The sequence below is a fragment of the Lepus europaeus genome, chromosome 18 (assembly GCF_033115175.1).
Source record: "Lepus europaeus isolate LE1 chromosome 18, mLepTim1.pri, whole genome shotgun sequence".
Lineage (NCBI taxonomy): Eukaryota > Metazoa > Chordata > Mammalia > Lagomorpha > Leporidae > Lepus > Lepus europaeus.
The window spans coordinates 48848068-48875032 of NC_084844.1; the positions used below are offsets into that span (position 1 = coordinate 48848068).

General features: G+C 55.0%; 3 protein-coding genes across 12 annotated transcripts in view; 1 reads left to right on the forward strand and 2 right to left on the reverse strand.

The window, feature by feature from the left end:
* The window catches only part of ZZEF1 (zinc finger ZZ-type and EF-hand domain containing 1), a 127634-nt gene extending 125761 nt beyond the window's left edge, over positions 1–1873 (reverse strand). For all 4 annotated transcript variants that reach the window (XM_062175259.1, XM_062175257.1, XM_062175258.1 and 1 more), the window contains exon 1: positions 1427–1873. In XM_062175259.1, the coding sequence (XP_062031243.1) occupies positions 1427–1780 (354 nt within the window). In that variant the 5' untranslated portion in view covers positions 1781–1873. The remainder of the gene's footprint in view (positions 1–1426) is intronic.
* Positions 1874–1955: 82 nt separating this feature from the next.
* LOC133777038 (neuferricin) lies at positions 1956–22973 on the forward strand. 7 transcript variants are annotated; one of them, XR_009868474.1, is made up of 5 exons: positions 2341–2601; positions 7666–7806; positions 14676–14862; positions 16900–17827; positions 22597–22973. XR_009868474.1 is itself a non-coding variant. In XM_062216443.1 (4 exons), exons 1-4 carry the CDS (start codon positions 2177–2179, stop codon positions 17114–17116), a joined length of 582 nt encoding a protein of 193 aa, XP_062072427.1. In that variant the 5' UTR covers positions 1956–2176; the 3' UTR covers positions 17117–20436. The 7 variants fall into 7 exon arrangements, 6 of the variants coding, with proteins under 6 accessions (XP_062072427.1, XP_062072431.1, XP_062072430.1 ...); XM_062216443.1 differs by lacking the exons at positions 2341–2601; positions 22597–22973 and adding an exon at positions 1956–2213 and having other exon boundaries at positions 16900–20436; XM_062216447.1 differs by lacking the exons at positions 2341–2601; positions 22597–22973 and adding an exon at positions 1956–2121 and having other exon boundaries at positions 16900–20436.
* The window catches only part of ANKFY1 (ankyrin repeat and FYVE domain containing 1), a 76856-nt gene continuing 72780 nt past the window's right edge, over positions 22890–26965 (reverse strand). Inside the window, exon 25 of the mRNA XM_062216440.1 lies at positions 22890–26550. Within this exon, the coding sequence (XP_062072424.1) occupies positions 26418–26550 (133 nt within the window). The 3' untranslated portion in view covers positions 22890–26417. The remainder of the gene's footprint in view (positions 26551–26965) is intronic.

The following is a 26965-nucleotide window of genomic DNA, read 5'->3' on the forward strand; positions in this document are numbered from 1 at the left end:
GAAAAAAGAGGCCGGCGCCGCGGCTCAATAGGCTAATTCTCCGCCTAGCAGCACCGGCACACCAGGTTCTAGTCCCGGTCGGGGAGCCAGATTCTGTCCTGGTTGCCCCCTTCCAGGCCAGCTCTCTGCTGTGGCCCGGGAAGGCAGTGGAGGATGGCCCAGGTGCTTGGGCCCTGCACCCCATGGGAGACCAGGAGAAGCACCTGGCTCCTGCCTTCGGCTCAGCGCAGTGCGCCGGCCACAGTGCGCAGGCCGCGGCGGCCATTGGAGGGTGAACCAACAGCAAAAGGAAGACCTTTCTCTCTGTCTCTCTCTCTCACTGTTCACTCTGCCTGTCAAAAAATAAAAAAAAAAAATTAAAAAAAAATAAAGAAAAGAAAAAAGAAAAAGGGGCCAGGTTTGGGTTCCTGCTTAGGATGCCTACATCCCATATCTGAGGGCCTGGGTTCGAGTCTAGGCTCTGGCTCCTGAGTCCGGCTTCCTGCTAATGCAGATGATGGCTCAAGTGGTGGGGTCCCTGCCGTTCACATGGAAGGCCTGGACCGTGTTCCCGGCTCCTCTTTGCTGGGAACCAGCATTTGGAGAATGAACCAGCAGATGGGAGAAGTTCTCTCTCAAAAAACCAAAAAACAAAAAAAACTCGGGTTTGCCAGTGACTCGCTGGGTAATCCTAACTCTAAAATGAAGTGTTTCCTACAGGTAATTCCCAAGGTCTCGTTCAAGGAAAATGCTTTGCTGCCAAATCAATTTACTCCCATTGATGCCTCAGTAGAGACGATGTTGGGGGTTGTGGGGAAAGCTGCATAATAGCAACTATTCACAAGGATCGACTTTAGGCCGTATGAGGGTTTAAAATACGGTTCCTCGAGGTTCTGGAAAAAAAAAAAAAAAACCAGCAAAAAACCCCGGGCTTTGCAAGATGAGAATGCTTTTCGAATAGGAGTCTTTCTAGAATGTTACTCTTCAATTGGCGCCCACACTAGATTCAGAGACTGCGCAGACCAAGAAGCCAGAATGGTTTCCTCTGCCGCTCCCTGGATTCTGCCTACACCCCCATTCTCTTAAACTGTCCTGGAGCTTGACAGGGAGAGAAGGGGCTGATCCAGCGGTCGGCCAACTACACAAACGTCTGCACTACAACACGCAGAGATACTTCGGCCTGTCCCGCTCCGCCGCGAAAGGGACAGCCTGGCTCCGGCTTTCCACACCTCTAATCAAGATCAGAGAAAGAGCGAGAGCCCGGAGTGAACGGGCTGAAGTGCCCCGTGCAAGTGTGAGTCCCGGCAACCCCACGATCGCCCCCATTCTAGGCTCCCGGGGAACCTACGCCTGCTGGCCGCATCTTTCCAAAGCAACCGCCCACCTCCTCACGCCCTTGGGAGCCACTGCCCTGCCCCCGCGCCCGCGGCCGTCAGCCCGCCCTGACCTCCTCGAACTGCTCGCCCGAGCAGCCAGCGCCACGAGCCTCCAGCAGCTCCCGGAACTGCTCCAGGGTGACGGACTCCTCGCCGCGGCCCAGCCGCTCTTCCAGCCAGCGCAGGAGCGCGCCGTGGTGCCTCGACACCAGCGACTCGCAGGGCGGCGTGGGTCGCAACGCAGCCGCTGCCTCTCGCAGCCGGGCCGGTTCTAGCAGCGCCGCGGCGGACGGCAGCGACGGCGCCGCGAGGCCCGAGCCGGGGGTCGTAGCCGAGTCCGCGGCCCAGTCCTGGTGCGGACCCCAGCCCTCACCCCCGGCGGCTGCCGCTTCGTCTTCACTGCTGTTACTCGTAGCGTTCCCCATGAGATCGCCGTCTCGGGCGACCGGCTCGGCCGCCGCTGCCGCCGCCGCCGCCTCCCTGCCTCGACCTGTCAACCTCCGACAGCACCCGGCCGGGCGGGGAGGGGACGGGGAGGGGACGGCGGCGGCGGCGGCGGCGGCTTCCGGCTTCCTGGCCGTCAAGGCTGGGTTGCTGTCGCAAAGGCACCGTCAAGCAGACCGTACCAGCTCACGACAGCTAGGAGGACTTCGGCCGCAGTGGCTGGAACCCTCGGGATTTTTGTCAGGGCGCGTCTGTCATAACGTCTACGTCATTCCGCAGCCGCCTCTACGGCCATCTTTGTTGGGGGCGAAGCGCCTACAAGGCAAGGGTTTTCGTTGCTGCTCCGCTTGCTCGGCATCCCTCCACGTTCACCAGCTATGCTGGAAAAGTACCACGATGAGTCAGAACCTGGGAGTGAGTTTTTCGCCCCGAGGCTGCGAACGTGGGCGTGTGTGAGTCGCGCTGGTGACGTCACGGCCGGCGTCGCCGCCATCTTGGCTGTGGGTAGAGAGGCGGAAACGTCGGCGGTTCGGTGAGGTTACGGCTGTCTGGATGCAGAGGCTCTGCGGGCGTGGGCTCTTGCTGAGCCTGGCGGTGGCGGCGGCGGCGGTCATGGCAGCGCGGCTAATGGGCTGGTGGCGTCCGCGCGCTAGCTTGCGCCTTTTCATACCGGAGGAGCTGGCTCGCTACCGGGGCGGCCCGGGAGACCCGGGCCTCTACCTGGCGCTGCTCGGCCGCGTCTACGACGTGTCTTCTGGCCGGAGGCACTACGAGCCTGGGGCCCACTATAGCGGCTTCGCAGGTATCGGCGAGGCGGCGCCCGCCTCTGCCTCCTCGGGCGCGACGCCGAATGCGCATCGTTCGTTTGTGCCTTGGTTTATTTATCCCTGTGCTTCCTCTCCCCGTTCATCAGAGCCCCCGGCGGGAGGGCCCCAGCTGCACCCTCCGCCAGCTCCGACCTCTACGCTGCCTCTCGTTCCCCTGCGTGACCTACGTTCGAGAAATTGCCTCTTTTCTTTGGTTTGTGACCCATCACCCACCGCCGGAAGTCGGGGGACACCTGCTTGGGCCAGGCCAAATGCAGGGGTCCCCAGGGCGCGGACATGAGTGAGACCCGCCCCCGCCCTCAGTCCCCTAGCAACTCCAAGCAGCCCCTCCGTATGCCCCGATCCGAAGTCAGCGTTTCTTCCTCCGAACTCAGGGGTTTGAGTAGTTGTTGCTTGAAGTTCAGATGCGCTTGTGTTTCTTAGCAATGCTGATGAGGTGAGGGCACAGGAAGGGGTGTGTGATCACGTGAACAGGCCTTTCATGCTCCGAATAAAGCTGTGCACATGTTAGGCCGCGAAGAACGGTTGTCAGATGTGGTTTATTCTGCCCCCGAGAGGACTGAAAGATGTGACTGTCCAAAGCCCTCACAGGGGAGCACTGTGCGGCATGGACTAGGGCCGCCCGCAGCTGTAACGACCGGGGGGGACTGGCTGTCTCCCGGCCTTAAAGGCAGGGCAGAAGCAGGCCGAGTGACCAGGCTGCTATAACACAGCATTTTCCTTGTTATCTTAGAGGAATTGAGAAACCACCTTTGGTGTTTAAGTGCAAGTCACTTCCCTGTCGCCAGGGAAGCCGGAAGCATGACAGAGAAGGAACTGAGTCTCCTGGGTCTTGACAAGCCTCAGCAAAAAGGCCCCCTCCCCCCCCACCCTGAGCGGGAGCTGGGGTCAGGGTGTTTTGCACGTGTCCGTGGAGGGGTCCCACCATCGGCTGCTGCAGCTTCATGGAAGCAAGCACAGGTGGGCACAAGACCTCCCCTGCCGGGCTGCTGTTTCTCCTGCTCTGCTGAATTCCTTCCCGTGTGTCCAGCGGTCGTTCGGCATCCGCTCACTGACCACCACGCTCCGTCCCACTTAGTGCCCGGTGCAGAGAAGTCGGAGAGGTCTCCAGCGTGCTCCCCACCGCCACAGTCTAGCAGAGAAGCCGGTTATGTGGTTCATTCTGGGGGGGTGTGTGTACGTGTGACAAAAGTCACATAATAGAAAGTCTGCCCTGCTCTTGTACGTAATTCAGGAAACGTTTACAACCATTACTGTAATCCCCAAGCATTTTTATCACCCCACAGAGAAATTCCAAATCCATTAGCAGTTACCCTCATCGCCTCCCCACCACAGTCTCGATAAGATTGGCCTGTTGCAAGCATTTCATATACACCATACACTTGTGCCTGGTTTCATTTAGCATAATGTTTTCAAGGTTCTTCCTTAATGTATTAGCACATATTAGGATTTGATTCCTTTTTATGGCTGAATAAGCTTCCATTGTATAAATATATCATCTTTTATCGGGTACTTCAATAAGTTCATGGAAAATGGAATAAAAAAGATGAGTTTGTTTTGGTGCAAAAAAAAAAAAAATTGAGAGCCATGCATGGTTTTTTTAACAATACATTTTTATGGTTTTTGAAGATCCCTGGAATGCACTGATTTCAAAACTTTTTGCACAAAAATAAACTTACCTTTTAATTCCATTTTCCATAAATTTGCTGAAGTACCCTTGTATGTATTAGTTGATGAAGTTTAGGGTTCCTATTTTTGCCAGTTATAAATAATGCTGCTGTGAAATTTGTGTATAAGTTTTTGTGTGAACAAATGGTTTCATTTCTCCTGGGTGTATACCTAGGAGGGGAATTCCTAGGTCATATGGTAACTGAGTGTTACCATGCAATGTCAACTTTTTAGGGTTATTTTCTAAAGTGGCTACACCATTATACATTCTCACTGGGAAAGAATTAGACTACCAGCTTCTCCACAATGTCGCCCAAACTTATATTGTCCTTTATTATAATCGTACTCGTGGGTTGGAAGTGGGAGCTCACTGGGTCTTGATTATTTACACTTCCCTAAAGCCTAATAATGCTGAGCATCTTTTCATATGCTTGTCAACCATCTGTCTGCTGTGGAAAAATATCTGTTCAAATCCTTTGTCCATTTTTTTAAAAACAAGTTTGTCTTTTTATTGCTGAATTTTTTTTTTTAAATTTAAAAAAAAAATTTTTTTTTGACAGGCAGAGTGGACAGTAGAGGGAGACAGAGAGAAAGGTCTTCCTTTTGCCGTTGGTTCACCCTCCAATGGCCGCTGCGGTGGCCGCGGTAGGCGTGCTGCGGCCGGCGCACCGCGCTGTTCCAATGGCAGGAGCCAGGTGCTTGTCCTGGTCTCCCATGGGGTGCAGGGCCCAAGGACTTGGGCCATCCTCCACTGCACTCCCTGGCCACAGCAGAGAGCTGGCCTGGAAGAGGGGCAACCGGGACAGGATCGGTGCCCCGACCGGGACTAGGACCCGGTGTGCCTGCGCCGCAAGGCGGAGGATTAGCCTACTGAGCCGCGGCACCGGCCGTTTATTGCTGAATTGTAAGAGTTCTTTATATATTCTGGACACTAGACCCTTTTAAAATGTGTTTTTAAAATATTTTCTCCCATTTTATTTCTTTTTTTTTTTTTCTTTCTTGATTGTGTCTGTTTTTTTTTGACAGGCAGAGTGGATAGTGAGAGAGAGAAAGACAGAGAGAAAGGTCTTCCTTTGCCGTTGGTTCACCCTCCAATGGCCGCTGCGGCCGGCGCACCACGCTGATCCAAAGCCAGGAGCCAGGTGCTTCTCCTGGTCTTCCATGGGGTGCAGGGCCCAAGCACTTGGGCCATCCTCCACTGCCTTCCCGGGCCATAGCAGAGAGCTGGCCTGGAAGAGGGGCAACCGGGATAGAATCTGGCACCCCAACCAGGACTAGAACCCGGTGTGCCGGTGCCACAAGGCGGAGGATTAGCCTGTTAAGCCATGGCTCTGGCTGATCATGTCATTTGATGTGTGAAAATTTTTTATTTTAATAAGTTCATGTCATCTATCTTTCCCCACTTTGGCTGTTTGTGCTTTTGGCATCCTAAGAAACCATTGCTCAACCCAGGGTCACATGTATGTCTTCTTTTTTTTTTTTTTTAAGAATTATTTTATTTATTTGAAAGAATTACAGAGAGAGAGAGAGAGAGAGGTCTTTCATCCACTGGTTCACTCCCCAAATGACCACAATAGCTAGAGCTGAGCTGATATGAAGCCAGGAGCCAGGAGCTTCTTCCAGATCTCCTACATGGGTGCAGGGGCCCAAGGATTTGGGCCATCTTCCACTGCTTTTCCAGGCCATAGCAGAGAGCTGGTTTGGAAGTGGAGCAGCTGGGACTCGAACTGGTGTCTGTATGGGATGCCAGCACTGCAGGCTGGGGCTGTAACCCACTGTGCCACAGCGCCAGCCCTAACATATATGTCATCTTCTAAGAATTTTACACTTTAGCTGGTTCTTCCAAGTCAGTAATTTGAGTTGATTTTTGTTTCTGGTGTAGGGTAGGGGTGCAGTTTCATTTTTTTTGCATGTTGTCCTATTTGTTGAAAAGCCTATTCCTCCAGTCACTGAACTGCCTGGTACCCTTGCTGCAAATCAGTCGGCTGTAAATGTTTGGACTTCTTCAGTCAGTGTTTATGGGGAATGCACTGAAGATCAAGTACTGTACCAGGTGCCAGGGAATTGGTATGAATGAGTTCGGTGTGTTCTCTTCCCTTATGAAACCTACAGACTATTAGAAAATAGGACCAGTAAATGGGTATCACACAATTAATGCAATGTTTTTGTAATAAAAGTTAAAAGAGAAAACTAATGCCACCAGTGGAGGAAGGGGAGGAAGAGAAGGGAACAGTGAACAATGAAGAAAGTGGCCGTGCAGGGTTGGCGGCAGCTGGTGCAAGGTGCTGTATGACGTGGAGGAATTTGGACACCGTCACAGGGCAGAGGAAAGCCACGGATGGCTGTTTTTGGCAGTAGAGTGACACAATCAATTTGTGTTTAAAATATCTGCCTAAGGGGTGGGTGTTGTGGCACAGTGGATTAAACCATCACCTTGGCTGCCAACATCCCTGTCTGAGGGCTTGGGCTTGAGTCCCTTTCTGCCTCTGATCCAGTTCCTGCTAACACACTTGGGAGGCAGCAGAAAATGGTCCAAATACTTGGGTTCCTGCCACCATCGTGGACGACCAGAATGGAATTCCTGGCTCCTGGCTCAATCCTGACTGTTGTGGGCATTTGGGAAGTGAGCTAAGGAATGGAGGATCTCTCTCCATCTCTCTGTTGCTCTGCCTTTCAAATACACAAACAAAACTTTAAAGAAAAATCTGCCTGAGAGATGTATGTAGACTAGGTGGTGGGGTAAGAATGCGTGTTGGGGCCTGCCAGGGGTCTGTTGCCCGGGTTCTGATGAGGCGATGGCAGGCCGGGCCTGCTCAGGTATGTGGAGGCGGGAGGACTGATAGCAGAGCTGTTTGCTGAGAGAACTGAGGACCCAAGGGTGGAGCTACAAGGACCACCTGCCTGGGTCGAGCAGCTGGTCGACATTTGCTGAGATAGGTGCTTGTTTCCTGGCCTGGGCTTGCTGCTGGGCATTGGTTCCACATGGAGGTTTGGAAGTTGAGACGTGTGTATGACAAGTAAGTGATGGTGAGTAGACGCTTGGACACGCAGGTCTGGTAGCTGGGAGAAGTCTGAACTAAAGATGCCAACTTGATGAGCCCCTCGGGCTGGAGACACTAGGGACATGGAGAGGTAGGAGGAGGACCTGGCACGTAGTGTCACGGACGCCCAGGGAAGCGCACAGCTGTGCTAAGTGTTGCTGGAAGTGAATGAAAAAATGAGATGCCAGGGAGAGGCTGCCTGCGGTCAGCGGTGTCTATCACAGAGGAGAGGCTGTTCTGTCGGCAGGAGACGTTTTTCGGGAGACAGATGTCTGAGCTGCGCACTGCCCATGGCTTACAGTCTAATCTGTTGGGACTTCCCTCCTGCAGGCCGGGACGCCTCCAGAGCATTTGTGACCGGAGACTACTCTGAAGCAGGCCTCGTGGATGACGTCTCTGACTTGTCCTTCTCCGAGATGCTCACGCTGCAAAACTGGCTTTCATTCTATGAGAAGAATTACGTATGTGTTGGTAGGTAGGCCACAGGTCATTCCTGTGGATTTCATTTGCTTGCTTTGCGGTTCTTTGTAAGGGGTTGGAATTCTTCAAGGATTAGACTCAAGGTTAAAATCTGTAAAAAAAAAAAAAAAATTTTTTTTTTCTAATTTGAGAGGCAAAGAGAGAGAATGTTACAGTCTGCTAGTTCATTCCCCAAATGCTTGCAGTGGTCAGGGCTGGGCTGGAGCTAAAGCCAAGAGCTAGGAACCCCATCCAGTCTCCCACGTGGGTGGCAGCAACCCAATTACTTGAGCCATCACCTGCTGCCTCCCAGTGTCCACATTACTAGGAAGCTGGCGTCAGGAGCCGAAACCAGGTATTGAATCCAAGCCTTCTGCTGTGGGACTGCAGGTTTATTCGCCACCGTCTTAACCGCTGGGTCAGACGCATGCCCCCTGCTGTGGAATTTCCACTTTAAACCCTGGTAGTGAGTGAGGCAGTGAGCCCCAGAAGTACATGGGTAGGACACCTGTTTCTCTCTCTCTCTCAATCTTGGGAGAGAATTGCCATGCCACTTGCTTTGGTCTCAGTTGTGCAGAGGCAGTGGTGGCTGGTGCCAGTCTTGAACAGCCAGCTCCAGGAGGGCAGCTCCTTGCCTCCAGCAGGCAGCCAGGAAGGCTTGAACTCTCTCAATATGTGTTTTCCTCTGAGGAGACGGGCATCCCAAGTGAACTGCTTCCACCTCCTCTGAGAACCTCTCGCATTTTTACCAGCCGCCACCCACATCCAGCTGGTCAAGGCTGTTTTCATATCATATAATATTTTTAAGATTTATTTATCTGAAAGGCAGAGTGACACATACAAAGAGAACGAGATCTTCCATTCCCTGGTTCATTCCCCAGATGGCCACAACGGCTGGGACTGGGCCAGGCCAAAGCCAGGAACCAGTGACTCCATCCAGGTCTCTCACATCGGTGGCAGTGGCCCAAGCACCCAGGCCATCTTCTGTTGCTTTCTCAGGCCATTAGCAGGGAGCTGGATCAGCAGTGGAGCAGCTGGAAAACTCGCTTGCTGCGCCCCAGTGCTGGCCCCCATATCATCTAATGTGTGTGCACTCCCAGTCCCCACCTGGTCCCTCGCTGGCCTGTGTTGCCTGCTTAGTGTGCCCAGCTCCTTCCTGAGGCCATTGAAAGAACCCACTTCTAGCCGGTGCCGCGGCTCACTAGGCTAATCCTCTGCCTGCAGCACCGGCACCCTGGGTTCTAGTCCCAGTTGGGGCACCGGGTTCTGTCCTGGTTGCTCCTCTTCCAGGCCAGCTCTCTGCTGTGGCCCGGGAAGGCAGTGGAGGATGGTCCAGGTCCTTGGGCCCTGCACCTACATGGGAGACCTGGAGGAAGCACCTGGCTCCTGGCTTTGGATCAGCACAGTGCGCCGGCCACAATGCACTGGCCGTGGTGGCCACTTAGGGGGTGAACCAACGGAAAATGGAAGACCTTTCTCTCTGTCTCTCTTTCTCTCTCTCTCACTGTCTAACTCTGCCTGTCAAAAAAATAAAAAAAAGAACTCACCTCTGTCCATCTGCGCTTCAGAGCGCGTGGCTAGCCCCTGTCCCCAGGAGGTCACCGAATCAGCATTGAAACACTACTGGGAAAAGAAAGACCAACACAAAGAAAGAGGAATGGAGTCCCGTGAGGAAGGCCAAACACTCGTACTGAGATTTGGGGAGCAAACTGGAAGTGTTTGGTGTGTGGGGTGAGGCAAGTGAACTAATCTTATTAGAACAAAGCTGAAGTGTTAGGGGAGGGTGGGGAAATAGGGTTGGAAATAAAGATTTTAGTTCAAGTGAGGACCTCTCTGAATGCCACTATTGATAAGTTTCGGTTCCAGGTCTTCTGGGGCCCGGGGAAGCTGAGTACAGCTTTTACCTTCTGTTAGCGTGTCCTGAAGGCTGGAGGCCATGCCAGGCTCTTCCAGGTCCCCAGAAACCCACAGGACGTTGGGAATGAAGGCTTGTTGTTTTTTCTATTTATTTATTTATTTATACATACATACATACAGGTAGAGTTATAGACAGTGAGAGAGACAGAGAGAAAGGTCTTCCTTCCATTGGTTCACCCCCCAAATGGCTGCAACGGCCGGCACTGCGCCGATCCGAAGCCAGGAGCCAGGTGCTTCTCCTGGTCTCCCACGCGGGTGCAGGGACCCAAGCACTTGGGCCATCCTCCACTGCCTTCCTGGGCCACAGCAGAGAGCGAGACTGGAAGAGGAACGACCGGGACAGAATCTGGTGCCCCAACCAGGACTAGAACCCAGCACCATGTGGGATGCCGGTGCCACAGCGGAGGATTAACCAAGTGAGCCACGATGCCGGTCCCAAGGGAATGAAGGCTTGTTGTAAGATTACACACTGTTGGGGGCCAGCACAGTAACACAGAGGGTAAAGCCACCGCCTGCAGTGCCAGCATCCCATATGTGTGCCAGTTCTAGTCCTGGCTGCTCCACTTCCGACCCAGCTCTCTGCTATGGCCTGGGAAAGCAGCAGAAGATGACCTAAGCATTTGGGCTCCTGCACCCATGTGGGAGACATGGAAGAAGCACCTGACTCCTGGCTTTGGACCAACCCAGCTCCAGCCGTTGCAGCCATTTGAGGAGTGAACCAGCAGATGGAAGACCTCTTTCTCTCTCTCTCTCTCTCTCTCTCTCTCCCTCCCCCCCCCCCCCGCCTCAGCCTCTCTGTAACTCTGCCTTTCAAATAAATTTGAAAGGCAGAGTTACAGACAGTGAGAGAAAGAGAGAGACAGAGAGAAAGGTCTTCTTTCCGTTGGTTCACTTCCCAAATGGCCGCCACGGCTGGTGTGCTGCGGCCGGTGTGCTGTGCCGATCTGAAGGCAGGAGCCAAGTGCTTCCTCCTGGTCTCTCATGCAGGTGCAGGGGCCCAAGCACTTGGGCCATCTTCTACTGCTATCCCAGGCCACAGCAGAGAGCTGGACTGGAAGGGGAGCAACCAGGACTAGCACCTGGCGCCCATATGGGATGCCGGCGCCACAGGCAGAGGATTAACCTAGTGCGCCACAGTGCTGGCCCTAATAAATAAATCTTAAAAAAAAAAAAAAAAAGTTGGCACTGAGGTAAAGTCTGGAAGCTATCTTGGCAGCCACACCTCAGGCTTCAAGAGAAAATGAGATGCTTTTGTTGTGCTCTGGGTACTTGGCTTGGGGGTCCAGCCCTTGGTGACGGCCACTCCCGTGACACAGCTTCACAACTGCTTCCCTGTGGCCTGTACCACTGCTGTCCTCTCTTTGGGACTCACTGAATGCTGCGTAGTGGGCAGCTGTGCAGACAGCACGTGCATTGCAGGTGTACAGCTAGGGCCCTGCGCCCTTCCCTGACTCAGCGGACAAGGATTTTAACAATGCTGGGTCCTAAGCTGTTTTGAGTGCTGGGCCTCGCTCTTGGAGAGACGTATCATAAACAAGGAAGCGGTTCAGAAAACTCCAGACAGGACTGTGAATAAAACTGATGTGCTGCGTGTTTAGGGGCGTGTGGCACCTTAAGAGCAGATGGTCAGGAGAGGCCTTTTGGAGGCCTCTTAGCTTGTAGCTAAGCTGGGAGCTGGCAGCCTCCTGGGAGCCTGGGGAAGCTTTCCGGGCTGAGGGCAGAGTGAGGCCTGGGTGGGGAGCAGTGAAGCATCGTCCAGGAACGGAAAGGAAATCGAGGTGCTGGAGCCTAGGGTAAGAAATGAGGGTGTGGCCTGACACGGTTGAGGAGGCGCACAGAAGTTAAATGGTACCCAAGAGGCCTCGTTGGAATTCTGCTTCGGGGCTGGCACCGCGGCACACCAGGTTAAACTGCCGACAGCAGCACCAGCATCCCACATGGGTGCCAATTCGAGTCTCGGCTGCTCCACTGCTGATCCAGCTCCCTGCTAATGTGCTTGAGAAAGCAGTGGAGGATGGCCCGGGTGCTTGGGCCCCTAAACCCACATGGGAGACCTGGAAGAAGCTCCTGGCTTTGGCCTGGGCCATCCCTAGCCATTGAGGCCATTTGGGGAGTGAACCAGTGGATAGAAGATCTCTCTCTCTCTCTCTCTCTCTCTCTCTAATTTTGACTTATAAACAAATAGATAAATCTTTTATAAAAATATGTGTTTCATCCACATGCTTTGGGACATCTTGGGAGAGATTTAATCAGACATGGACTTGACATGATAGGATTCCAGTTTGTTTTCAAAGTTCTACTTATTGGAAAGAGAGGGGAAGAGAGAGAGAGAGAGAGAGATTGATTGATCTTCCATCCTCTGATTTACTCCCCAAATGCCCACAACAGCCAGGGCTGGACCAGGCCAAAGCCAGGGGCTGGGAATTCCATCTTAGTCCCCCACATGGGTGGCAGGGACCCAAGCACTTGGACCACATTCCACTGCCTCCCAGGTACATTAGCAGGGAGTTGGAGCAGAAGCCAAGTAGCCAGGACTCAAACCTAGGTACGCCGGACATAGAATATAGGCATCCCAAGGGATAGCTTAACCTGCTGCGCCACAAAGCCAGCCCCATGGATCTCTTGAAAAGATGACCCAGCTGCTTTGTGGAGAATGAGCCATGGAAGGCAGAGCTGGAGTGGAAAGGCTGTTGTCAGAGTCCAGTCCCTAGTCTGGATTGGCGTGGCAGCAGTGAAAGCAGAAGAGACTGGCCAGAATGGGGATGTACTGAGAGGTAGGACTAGCCGGCTGCTAATGGACTGGACATGAATGAAGGGAAGTGTGCAGCTGCAGGAGGAGTCAGAGACTAACGGAGTCCAGATCAGAGAGACCAGAGGTGACCTAAACAGATTTGGGGAGGAGGCGTTGGACTAGAGAGCATGCGCTGAATCTGGACATGTTGAATGTGCGTGCCCTGGGAGTCCAAGGCCATGTCAGTTTTTTAAGATTGTTTATTTGAAAGAGAGAGTAACAGAGAGGGGGAAAGAAAGAAATCCTCCCTCTTTTGGTTCACTCCGCCAAATGCCTGCAATAGCCAGGTCTGGGCCAGGCTGAAGTCAGGAGCCTGGAACTCCATCCTGGTCTCCGACGTGGATGGCAGGGGCTCAGGTACACGGACCATTTTCTGTTGCCTTGCCAGGCACATTGGCAGGGAGCTGGATCAGAAGTAGGATAGCTGGGACTTGCACTGGTGCTCTGAGATGAAATGTGGGCATCCCAAGCCATAGCTTAACACCCCACTGTGCCACAGTGCAGCGCCTCAAGCGCTCACTGCACCTCCTCCTGCTCTGTTCCCACTCCTGCCCTGAGACAGGTGCCGCTCAGAAGGCCATTGCCACCTCAGGACATGGGTAGTTAGGTTCCTGCACCCAAGAATGTGGGCTTCTCCTAGTTCTTGAGGCTGTGGAGCACTTTCTGGCTGCTACCATACTTTAAATTTTTTGAAAGTTTTGACAGGCAGCAGAGGGCATGTGGCCTCCCTGTTAGGATGCCCATATCCCACATCAGAATAATGGGGTTCGATACCTGGCTCCGGCTCCGGCTCCTGCCTCCAGCTTCCTGCTCATGCAGACCCTGGGAGGCAGCAGTGATGGCTCCATTGACTAGGTTCCCGCCACTCGAGTGGGAGGCCTGGATTGAGTTCTCAGCTCTGGCTTCAGTCCCCAGCAGTTTGGGGCCAATGTAGGCATTTGGAAGTAAACCAGTAGAGGGCAGCTCCATCCACCCCTCGCTCGCTCTCTCCGCCTCTCTCCCTCTCTCCCTCTCCCTTCCCCTCCCCCTCCCTCTCCCTCCCTCTCCTTAAGTCAGTAATGTCCTGATAGGCATTCCACTCACTATGTCCTCTGAGGGGCTGAGCCAAGAGAGCATGGTGGAGGGCAGAGCACGGGCGTGGCGCCAGACCCCGTGGCTGTCGCGGCCTTCTCCTGGTCATTCACTCTCCCGGTTTCTCTGACGAAGATGGAACCAATCATTTTTCTCTCATAGGTTTGCTCTGAGGATTTAAAAAAAATTGGTATACTGCTATCGTAGTGCCTGACACCCAATAGATGTTCAATAAATGACTAATTTACAATTATATAAGACAGTTTTTATATTGAGAAGAACCGAGTCACAAAAATGTTAGCCTGTAAGCCATTCGTTGATGAAACACAAGTGCCTACTATGTGCCCAGCACGGCGGACACTGATGAGAGAATCACAGGGCTCCACCTGCAGCGCACTCTGGTGTGGCGATGAGAAGGATGCTCCGGGGCCAGCGCTGTGGCTCAATAGGCTAATCCTCCACCTTGCGGCACCGGCACACCAGGTTCTAGTCCCGGTCGGGGTGCCAGATTCTATCCCAGTTGCCCCTCTTCCAGGCCAGCTCTCTGCTATGGCCCGGGAGTACAGTGGAGGATGGCCCAAGTGCTTGGGCCCTGCACCCCATGGGAGACCAGGAGAAGCACCTGGCTCCTGGCTTCAGATCAGCGAGATGCGCCAGCCACAGCGGCCGTTGGAGGGTGAACCAACAGCAAAAAAAAGGAAGACCTTTCTCTGTGTGTCTCTCTCTCACTATCCACTCTGCCTGTCAAAAAAAAAAAAAAAAAAAAAAAGGAGCAAGGGGGTGCTCTGACACAGCTGGTGGGCTTGCAGGGGCAGGGGAGGGGCCACAGACCCCAGCACCACTCCCTAAAAAAAAGAAGGATGCTCTGGTACCCCTCTGGGGCGCCGCAGCCCCGGGAGCGGACGCCCTCGTCTGGGGTCTGGTAGGATGCTGCGAGACTTGGCGTGCACGGCAGCTCACGCCCCTCCAGTTCCTAATAAACCAAGGCCAGCCGGCCACTGGAGCACTGAAGTCAGGCACCTGGGGACCTTGAACTTCACTGCCCTGCCCAAGGAGCTACGCGTGTGTGTCATGCCTCACTCCCATTGTGTTCTCACCACAGGAAGGGTGATAGGACGCTTCTACAGTGAGGACGGGCAGCCCACCCCAGAGCTGACCCACGTAGAAGCCATGATCACCAAAGGCTTGGAGGCCAATAAACAGGAGTGGAAGGAGAAGCAGAAGTTCCCGCCATGCAACACTGAGTGGAGTGCGGCCAGGGGCAGCCGGTTCTGGTGTTCCCAACACAGGTACACGAGCTTCCCTCCCCTCTCCCAGCTCAGACTCCCAGGCCCTCCCTGCGGCACCATCCACCGAACCCAGGGATTAAGCCAGAGGGGCTGGTTGAGAACTCATGTGCTGTGCACCAGGGATTCTCTGCTACAGAGAACTCAGAAAGTTCCTTGTGGCAAACAGCTGTGTGACAGCATCAGCTCTGAGAACGCCCTGCCCCACTGCTTAAGGCCTGGGGACCAGAAGGTGCCAGCACCGCTTCATGCCTGCCTTGGCCTGTGTGGCCATCCACAGACCTTGATTTCCTGTTTTTTTTTTTTAAGATTTTTTTTACTTGAAAGGCAGAGTGACAGATATGGAAAGAAAGAGAAAGATCTTCCATCAACTGGTTCACTCCCCAAATGGCCACAATGGCTGGGCCTGGGCCAGGCTGAAGTCAGGAGCCTGGAACTCCATCCAGGTCTCCCACATGGGTGGCAGGGGTCCAGACTCTTGGGCCATCCTCTGCTATTTTCCAGGTGCATTAGCAAGTTGTTGGATGGGAAGCAGGGCAGCCAGACTCCAGCCATCACTGTGATACAGGATGCTGGCATCACAGGCAGTACTTAACCTGCTGCATCACAGTGACACAAGCCCCAGTCACTCCTGCCTGCAGGGCCTGGGGAGGTGGGAGGGACCCACACCCTCCTGGTGCCTTACCTTGAGAGTACTGTGGCTCCTGAGAGTCCAGGCAGTGCGAGCCACATGGAAACATCCTTTGATGTCAGGATAAAGGGAGGTGAGCTGGGCTAGGAGTGATGCCTGGGGATCCAAGGGTGGGTTAGGCAGCTAAAGACATTTCCTGTCCTGGTCATCAAGCCAGGCTAGGCTGGAACTTCAGCACGAGTCCCTTGGATTTCCTGTCGCTCTGTTAGGGGATGAAGGAAGCCAGAAACTGGCCCCTGAAGGGCCTTACAGGAAGAGGCCAGCTCTTACAGCAGGGTGGCAGGAGTCTCTGCTCCTGCTAACAGGAGCCGGGCTTCACCCCTAGGGCCACGCTCTGCCCCATGCCCTCTGCTCACTCGCTGTGAGAGCAGGCGGGTCCACGCATCCCCACATTGCCTCTGCCTTCATTCAGAGGAGCAAGGGGGAGGAGAGCCCCATCTTCCCTGGCCACCCATTTGGAAGAGACACCTTCTCATGTGTCCTGTGTCTGAGCTGATGGCTACCCGTCAGGAGGTGCCAGCACGGGGTGCCACCCCCCAGCCCAGGCCTGTGTAGATGCTGTCCTCCCGCCAACAGCCCTCTGCCTAACCAGCCCTCCCAGATCCACCCCCAGAGCCCTTGGGGCCCTGTCCCTGTGCCTCAGCCCCGTGGGTGGTTCTCCAGTCACGTGTGTGTGTGTCTGGATGGTTCCCAACCGGGCGGAAGTGGCTCTGACTCAGGTTACCCTGCCTCAGGCTCTCTGCAGCCTCCATGAGGCTTCAGTTACCTGAATCTCATTTTCCTTTGGCGAGGCCTGTGAGTCTGAGAGGCCACGCCTAGTGCCCTGACTCATGGGTCTCTCTGCCCAGGATAGGAGGTTGCTCCGCCTGTGTAGGGTCTCTGAAGCCTGGGGACATCGAGGATTGGCCCCGTGCAGTGCCCCATGCCACGGGCTTCCCAGAATAGCCTGAGCCAGGTGGCCACAGCTGAGGGCCCCCGATGTGCTATCTCAGTTGCCCAGTCCCCCCCAGGTGCCCAAGGATCAAGTCCCAGCCTGCCCTGGGAGGTGCAGGGGAAGAGATGAGACCCAGCAGGGTGGGAAGTCCCTAGGGAGGGCCAGGGCAGGGCTGAGGGGTGGGCTCTGCCCTCTGCCTGGAGAAGGGGTGTTGGTGTGGTGCCAGGGCAGCTGGGCGGTTGGGGGAGAGCACGGAGGCCACGGGGCTGAACACTGCAGACGCTGCCTGTGCACAACACCAAGACGGCCGGAGGAGCCGCTCTGCCTTTCCTAAGGCCTGGCTTGCCCCTTCCGCCTCTGGCTTCCGCTTTCTGAGTTGCCGCCTTTAAGAAGTCGTCTTTTCTTGTGCTCTCAGCGGAGGGGTGAGCAGAGACTGGATTGGTGTCCCCAGGAAGCTGTATAAGCCAGGGGCCAAGGAGCCCCACTGCGTGTGTGTGAGAACCACCGGCCCCCCCAGTGAGCAGATGCTGGACAGCCCCACCCACAGAAATCGCGGGGACCTGGACCACCCTGGCCTGCAGGAGTACCCAGGCTGCCCCCCTCTGGCCATCACGTGCTCCTTCCCACTCTGAGTTGGCGCCCTCTGATAAAACAGGGAGAACCCTCCCCAGAGACACCCCGGGCGTGGCTCCTGGCATGGAACAGGAGGCCGTGGAAGGACTGGTCACTCTCTGCAGACGCACTCGGCCTCCTCCCTGCAGTGTGCCTTTCTGCTGAGCGGCGCAGGAGCTGGGCAGCGGGACTGGGCGGCCTCCTGGACGCGCTCCCCTGGGGCCACTTGCCATCTTCCTTCAGAACCCTCCCAAGATGACCACCTTGCATAACTGGCCATCACGGGAGATCTGTGGGCTCTGGTAGCTGCCTTCCCATGGGCTGCCGGGCTGCCTGCCCCTGCTGCTGGCCTGGGCCCTGCCAGGCGAGAGGGGCTCACATGCTTCCCCAGCCAGCGAGCAGAAACAGCAGGTGTCCCCCAAAGCCTTGAGACCGCAGGGCACCTCTGGCTGGATGCCCCGCTGGCTACACCTGTGACTCCGGCTCTTACGACCTTCTCACAAGGAAGACCGCGCTAAGGCAACTTGAATGTATCACCAGAAGTCCACTGGGTGGACAGGCCCTCCAGCGAGGGCTGCTGACACGGGCAGGCTCATGGTGGACATGGAGCGTCTGAACGACGATGTCAAGCAAGGATGCTGTCCCTCATTCAGACCCTGATCAGATGGGGCTTGTTTTCAAAGGGAGAAGCCTGCGTTTTGAGCCAAAGATTGTTCTGCAGCTCACGCAAGGTAAATGGAGAGAGTGCCCGCTTCCAAGATGGCTGCGGCGGCGGTGTCGGGCGTGCTGGGCCGGGCTGGCTGGAGGCTCCTGCAGCTGTGTTGCCTGCCGGGTGAGGCCGAGGCTGAGTCCCGGACAAGGGAGGAGCAGGGAGGAGGTGCGAGGTGGCGGGGAGCTGGGTGCGCGGCGGGAGGTGCGGTCATGGCGGCCGGCGAGCAAGGTGAGGTGAAGGGCAGCAGCGCCGAGTCCCCGGCGCCGCGAGCTGGAGCGGGCTGTGTGGCCGGCTTTGGTCTTCATCTCGAACTGTGAGGGACCAGAGCGCTGGCGCAGGGCCTGTCACCCCCGTTTCTTGGAGCTGACGGAGCTCAGCGAGGGCTGGGGACGCCCAAGGTCACATAGGTCGTGGGCTGCTGGCCTGGCGGGCCTGGCCAAGCGCCGGGGCAGGACCGCTAGGAGGACCTTGGTCCTGCCCCCGCCCTTCGCCAACTCTGGGGTGTTCTCTTACCCCCTGTGCTGCTGTAGGCTCCGTGTTTTTATTTCTGTGTCCAAGTTCTTAGGAACGGACCTTGGCATTACTACATAAATGGAAAGGCGGTGTCCCCCTTCGTAAGTGGAATGTATGCACTGTCGCATTAACGTAAACATACAACTCATGATGTAGTCGCCTGTGTTTCTCCTCAGGTCTCAGTGGCCCATCCTGTGGGGCCTCCCCCTTTTCAGTTCAAAGTTTTCTCCAGTTTTTTTTTTTTTCTGTGCATACAAGAAAATGTTGATATTTTTGCTATGCATCATCCTGTTTCTTTTTAAAAAGTTTCCTGAATTATTGTTTTTTTTTTTTTGTAAAAGATGAGTGTCCATTTTGTTTTCATACACAATGTCCAATTAAAGATCTTTAGTTAAAAAAAAAAAAAAAAGGTAAATGGAGAGCAGCACATGAGGTTCGGAACCAGACGGTTCCAGCTTCCGGTGGCTGGGCTGGAGGTGTAAGACATGTCTCATACCCACCCCCTCTGGAGTTCTTAAATAGAGGGGTGGGGGGCTATCCTTTTTTATTTACTTATTTAAAATGAAGGGAATTCCTATTTTCCCCCTCTATTTATGTATTTGAAAGGCATACAGGAAGCTGAGATCCTTCACCTGCTGGTTCACTCCCCAAATGGCCACAATGGCCAGAGCTGGACCAGGCTGAACCCAGGAGCCAGGAGCTCTACTAGGGTCTCTTGTGTGGGAGGCAGGGGCCCAAGCACGTGGGCCATCTTCTGCTTTCCCACACGCATTACCAGGGAGCTGGATCGGGAGTGGAGCAGCCAGCACTCACGGGGTGCCGGCAGTGCATACAGCAGCTTAACCCACTGTGCCACGATGCGGACCGTGTTCAGCTGTCGCCTAAGCCTTCATCTCTGCTCCTCTTCCGTCTTCTCTACGTACTCCTCATGCTTCCTCCACCGCCTTGGTCAGTATCACTCACAGCTTTCCAGATTGACCTACCGGTCCCTCCACTGGTGGCTGGGCGCCCCTGGCCCATGCTGTTCTTACACCTGGCTTTGGATCATGGCTCCTTCTGCCACCCCAGGGCCTTCCTCACCTCTAACCTCTCCCTGCTCGTTTCTCCCACTTCATAAAATGTTCCCCTTTAGCACCCCTAGTTCTTCGTAGCTGCCCTATGTACTTCCTACCGCAGATGGCCCTCAAACACGTGGGCCGCCCTCCACTGCCTTTCTCAGGCCACTAACAGGGAGCTGGATCAGGAAGTTGAGCAGCAAAGACACGAACCAGGTGGCAGCTTAACCCCCACTATCACGGTGCCGGTCCCCACCGGCTTAGCGCCCCCCCCCCCCCCGCCCCGTCTCTGTGGTTCAGCCTCCTGCCCCAGCAGCTCCTGTGGTCGCTTCGGTTCTCCCCTCCATCTCTTGTACAGGACCCCGTCTACCACGAGGTCCTCCCTAAAGCTCCCCTTGGGCTGGTCCTCATCTCCCCTCTCCCTCTGGCCATTCCTTCTTGGCCTTCCTGGAGCTCTGCCCCGCCACGCACTCCTGTTGGCTTTTCCCTCCTTAGCACCTGGCCTGCCCACCTGCTACTCCAGGCAGCTCTCCAGAGTGGTCCTGGCCTTCCATCTTCATCTTCCCCTCCAGCGGGCCTCCCACTTCTCCACTGGTGGCACCACCATCCACAGTGCGCCACCGAGCAGGCAATCCCATGTCCCCGGTAGCCAAGTCCAGGCCACCCCACCTCCGGGCTCTCTCCTTTCCATCCCCTCTGTCACCAGTGCCGTCCTCTGAGTGAGGCTGTCATGTCTCGCCTGGGTTGCTGCACTCCAGTGAGGCATCGTCCTAAGTCTCCTGGGGGCCGCCTCATCTGTGAGGGTCAAGTGCCAGCTCTTAAGCCCCTGGGCATAGGATGCCCTTCCATGGCCGTCTCTTCCGGGCCTGTGTCCTTCCCATCCCCTCCTTTCCCACAGGCTCTCTCCAGCTGCTCTGTTAGTCCAACTCCCCAGTCCTGAGACGGCAGCTCCCCCAGCTCAGCAGCTGCATCCTGATGCCGGTTCCCTCAGTTGGGGCGGCACTTTGTGCTCGCTCCTCAGGGTTCTTCACAGTGTGCTTTTTTTTTTTTTTTTTTTTTTTGACAGAGAATGGATAGTGAGAGAGACAGAGAGAAAGGTCTTCCTTTTTGCCTTTGGTTCACCCTCCAATGGCTGCAGCCAGCGTACCGCGCTGATCCGAAGCCAGGAGCCAGATGCTTCTCCTGGTCTCCCATGGGGTGCAGGGCCCAAGGACTTGGGCCATCCTCCACTGCACTCCCGGGCCATAGCAGAGAGCTGGACTGGAAGAGGAGCAACCGGGATAGAATCCGGTGCCCCAACCGGGACTAGAACCCGGTGTGCCGGCGCCACAAGGCGGAGAATTAGCCTGTTAAGCCACGGCGCCGGCCTTTTTTTTTTTTTTTTTTTTTTTTTAAGATTTATTTGGGGCCAGCACTATGATGTAGTGGGTAAAGCTGCCGCCTGCCCATGTGGGCATCGGTTCCAGTCCTGGCTGCTCCACTTCCGATCCAGCTCTCTGCTATGGCCTGGGAAAGCAGCAGAAGATGGCCCAAATCATTGAGCTCCTGTACCTGCATGGGAGACCTGGAAGAAGCTTCCGGCTCCTGGCTTTGGACTGGCACAGCGCCAGCCGCTGTGGCCAATTGGGGAGTGAACAGCAGATGGAAGACCTATCTCTGCCTTTCCTTCTCTTTTTGTAACTCTTTAAAATAAATAAATAAATCTTTAAAAAATTAAAAAAAATATTTTATTTGAAAGGCAGACAGAGAGGTCTCCCATCTGCTGGTTCACTCCCCAAACAGCCATTAATGGCTGGAGTTGAGCTGATCTGAAGCCAGAAGCCAGGAGCCTCCTCTGGGTCTCCCGAGCAGGTGCAGGGGCCCAAGGAATTGGGCCATCTTCACTGCTTTCCCAGACCATAGAAGAGAGCTGGATTGGACGTGGAGCAGCTGGGACTTGAACCAGCACCCATGTGGGATGCTGGCACGGCAGGCAGTGGCTTTACCCACGGCACTGGCTCCCACATTGTACTTTAATCCCGAGTTTCGGATCAGCTTCACTCCTGGACCTGAGCTTTGCAGAGGACAGGCGCCCAGTGTTAACGAGCTCTGTACGCACATCTACTTACTGTGGCATGAGGAGCTGAGGCCCAGGCTCCTTGACTCCTGCCTTGGTGCCCTCTGCTCTTCTGTACTACTATGTGTGACCGCCCAGCCCACCTGCACCACACGTCACGACCAGGACTGTTCACCTAAGGATGACTTGAAGGCCTGGAGTTCAGTGACTGAGGCTTCCGCCAGTGACCTTAACTAGAAACCAGTCATTGCCACTGTGCCGGCCGACAGCCAGGGCAGCCTCTGACCTCAAGGAGCTCATAGTGTGGAGGAGTAAACCTGGTTGGAGCACCCAGAGGCCATTCTTGGAGCAGAAATTCAGGGGCGGCGTGCAGGCCAGCTCCAGAGATGTCCAGGCCCTGGCCGACACAGACAAGGAGCAAGACGGGGCTGCCATCACTGCCGCCAGGTGCACACTCGGCATTGCCTAGAGGGGCCTGGGCTCTGCCACTGGAGCCCCTCAGCCAGCCTCGGGAGTGCTCAGCCCCTTGCTTAATGACAATCCACTTCCTCTTCGATGCTAACACTTTAGAGGAAACAGTCAAAGGCCTCAGCAAGCTTGGGCATCACTGTGAAGTCCAAGGCTTCCCACAGAGGTGGCCTGGGGCAAATCTGTGGAGGGGTGGGGCAGTCCCTGTGTGATGGAGCCACAGACAGTGCATCTGAGGCTGAGCCTGCAGTCAGACGGCTAGTGGAAGGGCAGGGAGGAGAAAACCGACACCTGTCAGGAGATTTGTTCTCACTTGATGCCCGTGCTGGCCCGGGGAGGGCTCATGGAGCCCTGTCCGGACAGTGCTGAGCTCCCCCAGGTCTGAGCTCTGCCACACCAGGGAGTAGTGGCCAGGCAAAGGCTGGACCTCCAGAAGGGACTCGCCACAGCTGCCCGTGAATCCTGAACTCCTGCTGAGGAGCCGGAGCTGGGCTTCTGCCTCTGGCCCCGCACCCCCATGCCTTGCACGCTTTCTCTAGGACAAGCCACTCCCTGACAACTCAGACCCGCAGACCAGCGTGGGGCTGCGCTGTTCAGGAACGGGCATGTCAGAGGAAGGTCGCGGGCTACACCCACCCTTGAGAGCACTTCGTAGTGCCAGCACAGACACTGCGGATCCTCTTCGGTTGCTCCTAGGTAACAGCCAGGGAGCTGGTTTCCAGGTCTTTGGCGAACGGAGGGCCTCAGGGCACCAAGACTGCATCTGGCTGCTCACAGCTGCTGCCGCGAGCTCCAGCCTGGGCCAGGGGCACAGCAGACGCAGCAGCTGCCTCTCCGCCGCTCACCATCCGCCTGAGAACTCTGAGCCCAGATTTAGTCACTCGCTGGGAGTTGTCTTTGTTTAATATGTTGATTTTCATGCTTCCGGTACTTCTGCATTAGCAGTGACTACAAACATCTTATTAAAAGTCTCCAGTTTAAATGCACAATTTTGCCTCATTTTATTACAAGGAATTGTTACAGAAAATGCAAATACCAGTACTGGAAAAATATACATTCCATTCCATGGACTCCACGCGAACACTGCTGTTAAGCGCCGTGGTCCCTCAAGATGCATCCCCGCACAGCAAGCACCACTCCGACGGGCTGCGGGCTGCACAGCTCAACCCCGTGTGCGCCCCCAGCTGCTGCCCGGCCCTGCACGTCTGCCCACCCAGCGGTGCAGCGACTCAGGACTCCCTAGCTGCGGAAGACCACCGCTGTCAGGTGTAACAGGTTAGTATGTTATTATGCCGCACAGAGGAAGCGCACACGCAGGCATCTCCGAGAAAGTCTTTAAGGCATCTTGAGCTTCTGGGAATTGAAGTGTCTACTTTATACCTTGTCAATATGCTCCAGTAAGTGAGCCTGGGGCTTCCAGATCCCCGCCTGCGAGTGGGAGCTCCGGCGCTGTGGGAGGGTCTCGTGGGCTTGTCGGGGGAAACCGAGTGTCTGTGATGGCAGCATCACGTGTGCTTGCTCCTGCTCTGTCACCTGGGCGGCTGCCGTTTGGTCCACACATCACACATTCAAAAGTGTTCGCTTTCTCCAGATAAAGGACACCTGGGTGGAGGTAGAGGCCCGCCTCCCTCCCAAGACCTCCCCTCCCCTCCATGCTCATGGCCAAATTAGTGTGACGACAGCTCAGGACCACAGGTGTGGGCCAGTTGTTGGGAAGACCTGTGAACCGCATGCACGCTGAGCTCCACGCAGGGACAGCTCAGGGAGAAGAGTGAGGAAGCGGAACGGGGTGGTCAGAAATGACTCGGGCTCTGAGGTAGAGGACTACAGGTCATGTGGACCGCACTCGTTGGAGAGAATGTGGCAGGTAACCAAGCAACCTAATCCAGACTCGACTCTACTGGTAGTTGGGCTGACGACACACAGGCAAGAACTTCGGATGTAACACGCACACGTCACGTAGTGAGACACCACTGAAGACGGCTGGAAACCAGAGTCCTACGTGTAGGCACTTAAGTGTGTGGGCCATCAGTGGTTCGAGGAGCAGAACTCCATTTAACCCAGTCAGTCTCATCAGCAGCCAGTGGCTGGGATTCTGTCTTTACAAGGAAAAGCCTGGTTAGGAGTGCACTGTGAGGAGCGGGAGCAGTGCAGAATGGAACTCGGCCCAACAGCGCCAGCGCCGACTGGCGCACAGTCCCGTCTCAGACAAGTTGACTCCTCCTGCGCTATGCACTGACAGCTGGCAGCTTTCCAAAGGAGTAAAACAGCTTTGGCCACCAGGACTTAAGCTGCTGAGGAAAACTGCCCAAGGACAGCTAGGCAGTCTGGTAGTCAAGTCCTGACGGCATGGAGCGCACAGAGGGGACTCGGAGTGTGCCAAGGCTGGCCAGGGCAGTGCCGGGTGAGTCCACCCCGGGTGCCACGCAGCTCCAGCGGGGGCGGGAGAGTTCCTAACACTGGGAAGACACTCTTCACATCTAGCACCCTGAAGCCAACGCAGGACGTAAGAAACGTTTCCCCAGTCCGTGCTGCTCAGTACCAGCGCTGTCTCCGCACGCTGCAGACACAGAAGTGCGAATCCACACACTCACACATGATGCTCAGGTTTTCCGTGCAATGAGAGGCAAGGCGTGAACACGTGGCCTTGTCCCTGACTGGATTCCACCCTCCCTCATCCGCGGGGAACGGGAGAACAAGCAGGTAGGTACTGCACACCTCAGTTCCCATCTGAACCGCAAGACTCCTACTCTACAGGACCGAGCTACCTAGGACCAATTCCTGTGGCCTTTTCACATGACAGAAAGTGGAAATTGATCACATGCCTCGTAGGGCCAAGTGTTTGCCAAGATTGGTTGTTTTTCTATAAAAATTCTATGTGACTTATGTCACAGCCCCCACCTGGGGGGGAGGGGCTCTTCTAATTACTCTTTCCTTTTAAACGAACACAAGCTCATATTGACATAGAAAGCATGTATATCTTATAAATCACAGAATTATTTTAAAAAGTAGCACTCTGATCTATCAGCTCATTTTACACATATTTAGGCAACAGAATATATAAATGTACGACAGCGTGGAGGACACACCACTATCCAAGACAGAAAGAAACAAACCAAAAACACAGGCTATTGCAAAAAAAAAGTTAGTCCCTTTTATGCATAAATCCATACTTCATTAATGCCAAAAATGTAGTGGTTATTAAATGTCTTAAAAAATCAGTATGTATGATTCAGATTATTAATCTCTGAGTATAACTAACAAATTATTCATCTCAGAGTTTTTTTTTTTTTTTAAGAAAAGCATTGGTACGTTTCTTGTGCATTTTTTAAAAACTGGCCAAACCTTCAACAGAAATCAAACACTTCAGGGTCAACGTGTGTTCTAGCAGCGGCTAAGGCCCAGCAAGTTCTGGAGTTCCCACAGGGGCTGAGCACACCTGGCCAGGGCTGTCGGCTGCTGGCTCTTACCAGGCGGCAGCCCTCACAGGGTGAGAGGGGAGGTGTCAGCAAGAACCACGTGTGTCAAGGAGACGCGGCCCACTGAGGCTGCCGATGCCCGGCACTGAAGTCTTCCCCATCCCCCTCCTCATCGCTTGCTCCAAGAGACACCGCAGGGGTCTTCCCTTTAAGAACAGTGTGAGCTGAGGTCCAGTCCAAGCTGAGCGTTAGAATCGCAGGTGCAGGGATGGGTGGGGCTGTTTCTGAATATGGATTTTTAAGTTGGGATCACCAATGATGCAGCTATGTAAAAAGTGCAGCACAATCAAAGTGCATTTCCTCCAGCACTCCACCGGCGGGCGGAGTGACTGAGGACTCGGGGCGCAGCGAGCCCAGGGAAGGAGACAGCGCCCGGAGAGGTCCGGCTGCCCAGCCGCACCTGACACCTCATTAGCATGAACACTGGTAAAGCTTTCAGTTGTTAAGGCCACGATTTTTTAGCTCTCATCTTTGAACCCTGTTTAGAAAGAATTCACCTTTTTAAAAGGGGTAGCTCACTAAAAAATACAGCTTAGCTTAAAAAAAAAAAAAAAGACTCCAGGGCAGAGGGTCCTATTTCCCTAGGAAAACACTGTGCAGAAAAGCCCACGGCCACTAGGCCCAGCGGAGAGCCAGCTCTCGGTAAGCCGCCAGCTTCCACTGTTAGGCTCTGCCTGAGCGGCGGCCAGGCAGGGAGACGTTATGGACGCTCGGAGATGCACACTGGGCTGCTAGAAGGGAGCGTGGGCTCAGTGTCCTTGGATGCTGCTAGCAGAATGGGTCTAATTTCTGTCACATTCACCACTGAGGCTACATGGCCTGGTCCCAGCGTGAGACTGAGTGAGCTTGGTCGCTGTCTGACGCGCTGACAGTCACACCGAATCATCTGAAATGGGGTCACGCCGTGGTCCTCAGCTGTTCCAGTCTATTGCTGCAGGAGGATGACGCCAGCTCCTGCTCTGGGTGGGGGCAGGCTGGTGAGCAGAGCAGCTGCTGGGGAGGGGCAGAGGGCATGGCCCGGGCCCTCCCGGGGGCTCACTAAGAGACCCCACCCAGAGTCAGCACGTCAAAGCAAATGTTGCAAACGCGCACTGGCTTGTTGAGATCAAACTTTATAATGGGAATCTCCTTGGTCGAGCATTTATGGCACAGAAGACGTCCGCAGTGACGACTGTGGGAGCAAAGAAAGCAGCATGAGGGCAGCTGTGAGCACAGCACTGCTGCCTCGCTCCTGCCGGGCAGGCCAGCTGGGCCAGCTGCCAGCGTGGCTGTCCGTCCACGGAGAAAACAAAACTCCAGCCATGGCTAAGTTAAAGTGATAGTGAAGAAGACCTGTTTCAAAGATCAAGAGCAGCTCAATGCTAACAAAAGAACTGCTTGGTTTGAATGGGAACAGCTCGGCAGTTCTCAGCAGGAAGCCCAGCGACGAGGGCGCCCTGGGACTCCCTGAGCCTCCGGCAGGAAGGCCGCCAGCCTGCGCCCCGCCACTCCATGTGGTCAAGTTCCGCCCAGGAAGAGTCGGGGTTCTGGCAGGCTCATGCTTATCATGGAAAAAGGCAGAAGCAGTGACACGAGCAGAAGTCCCC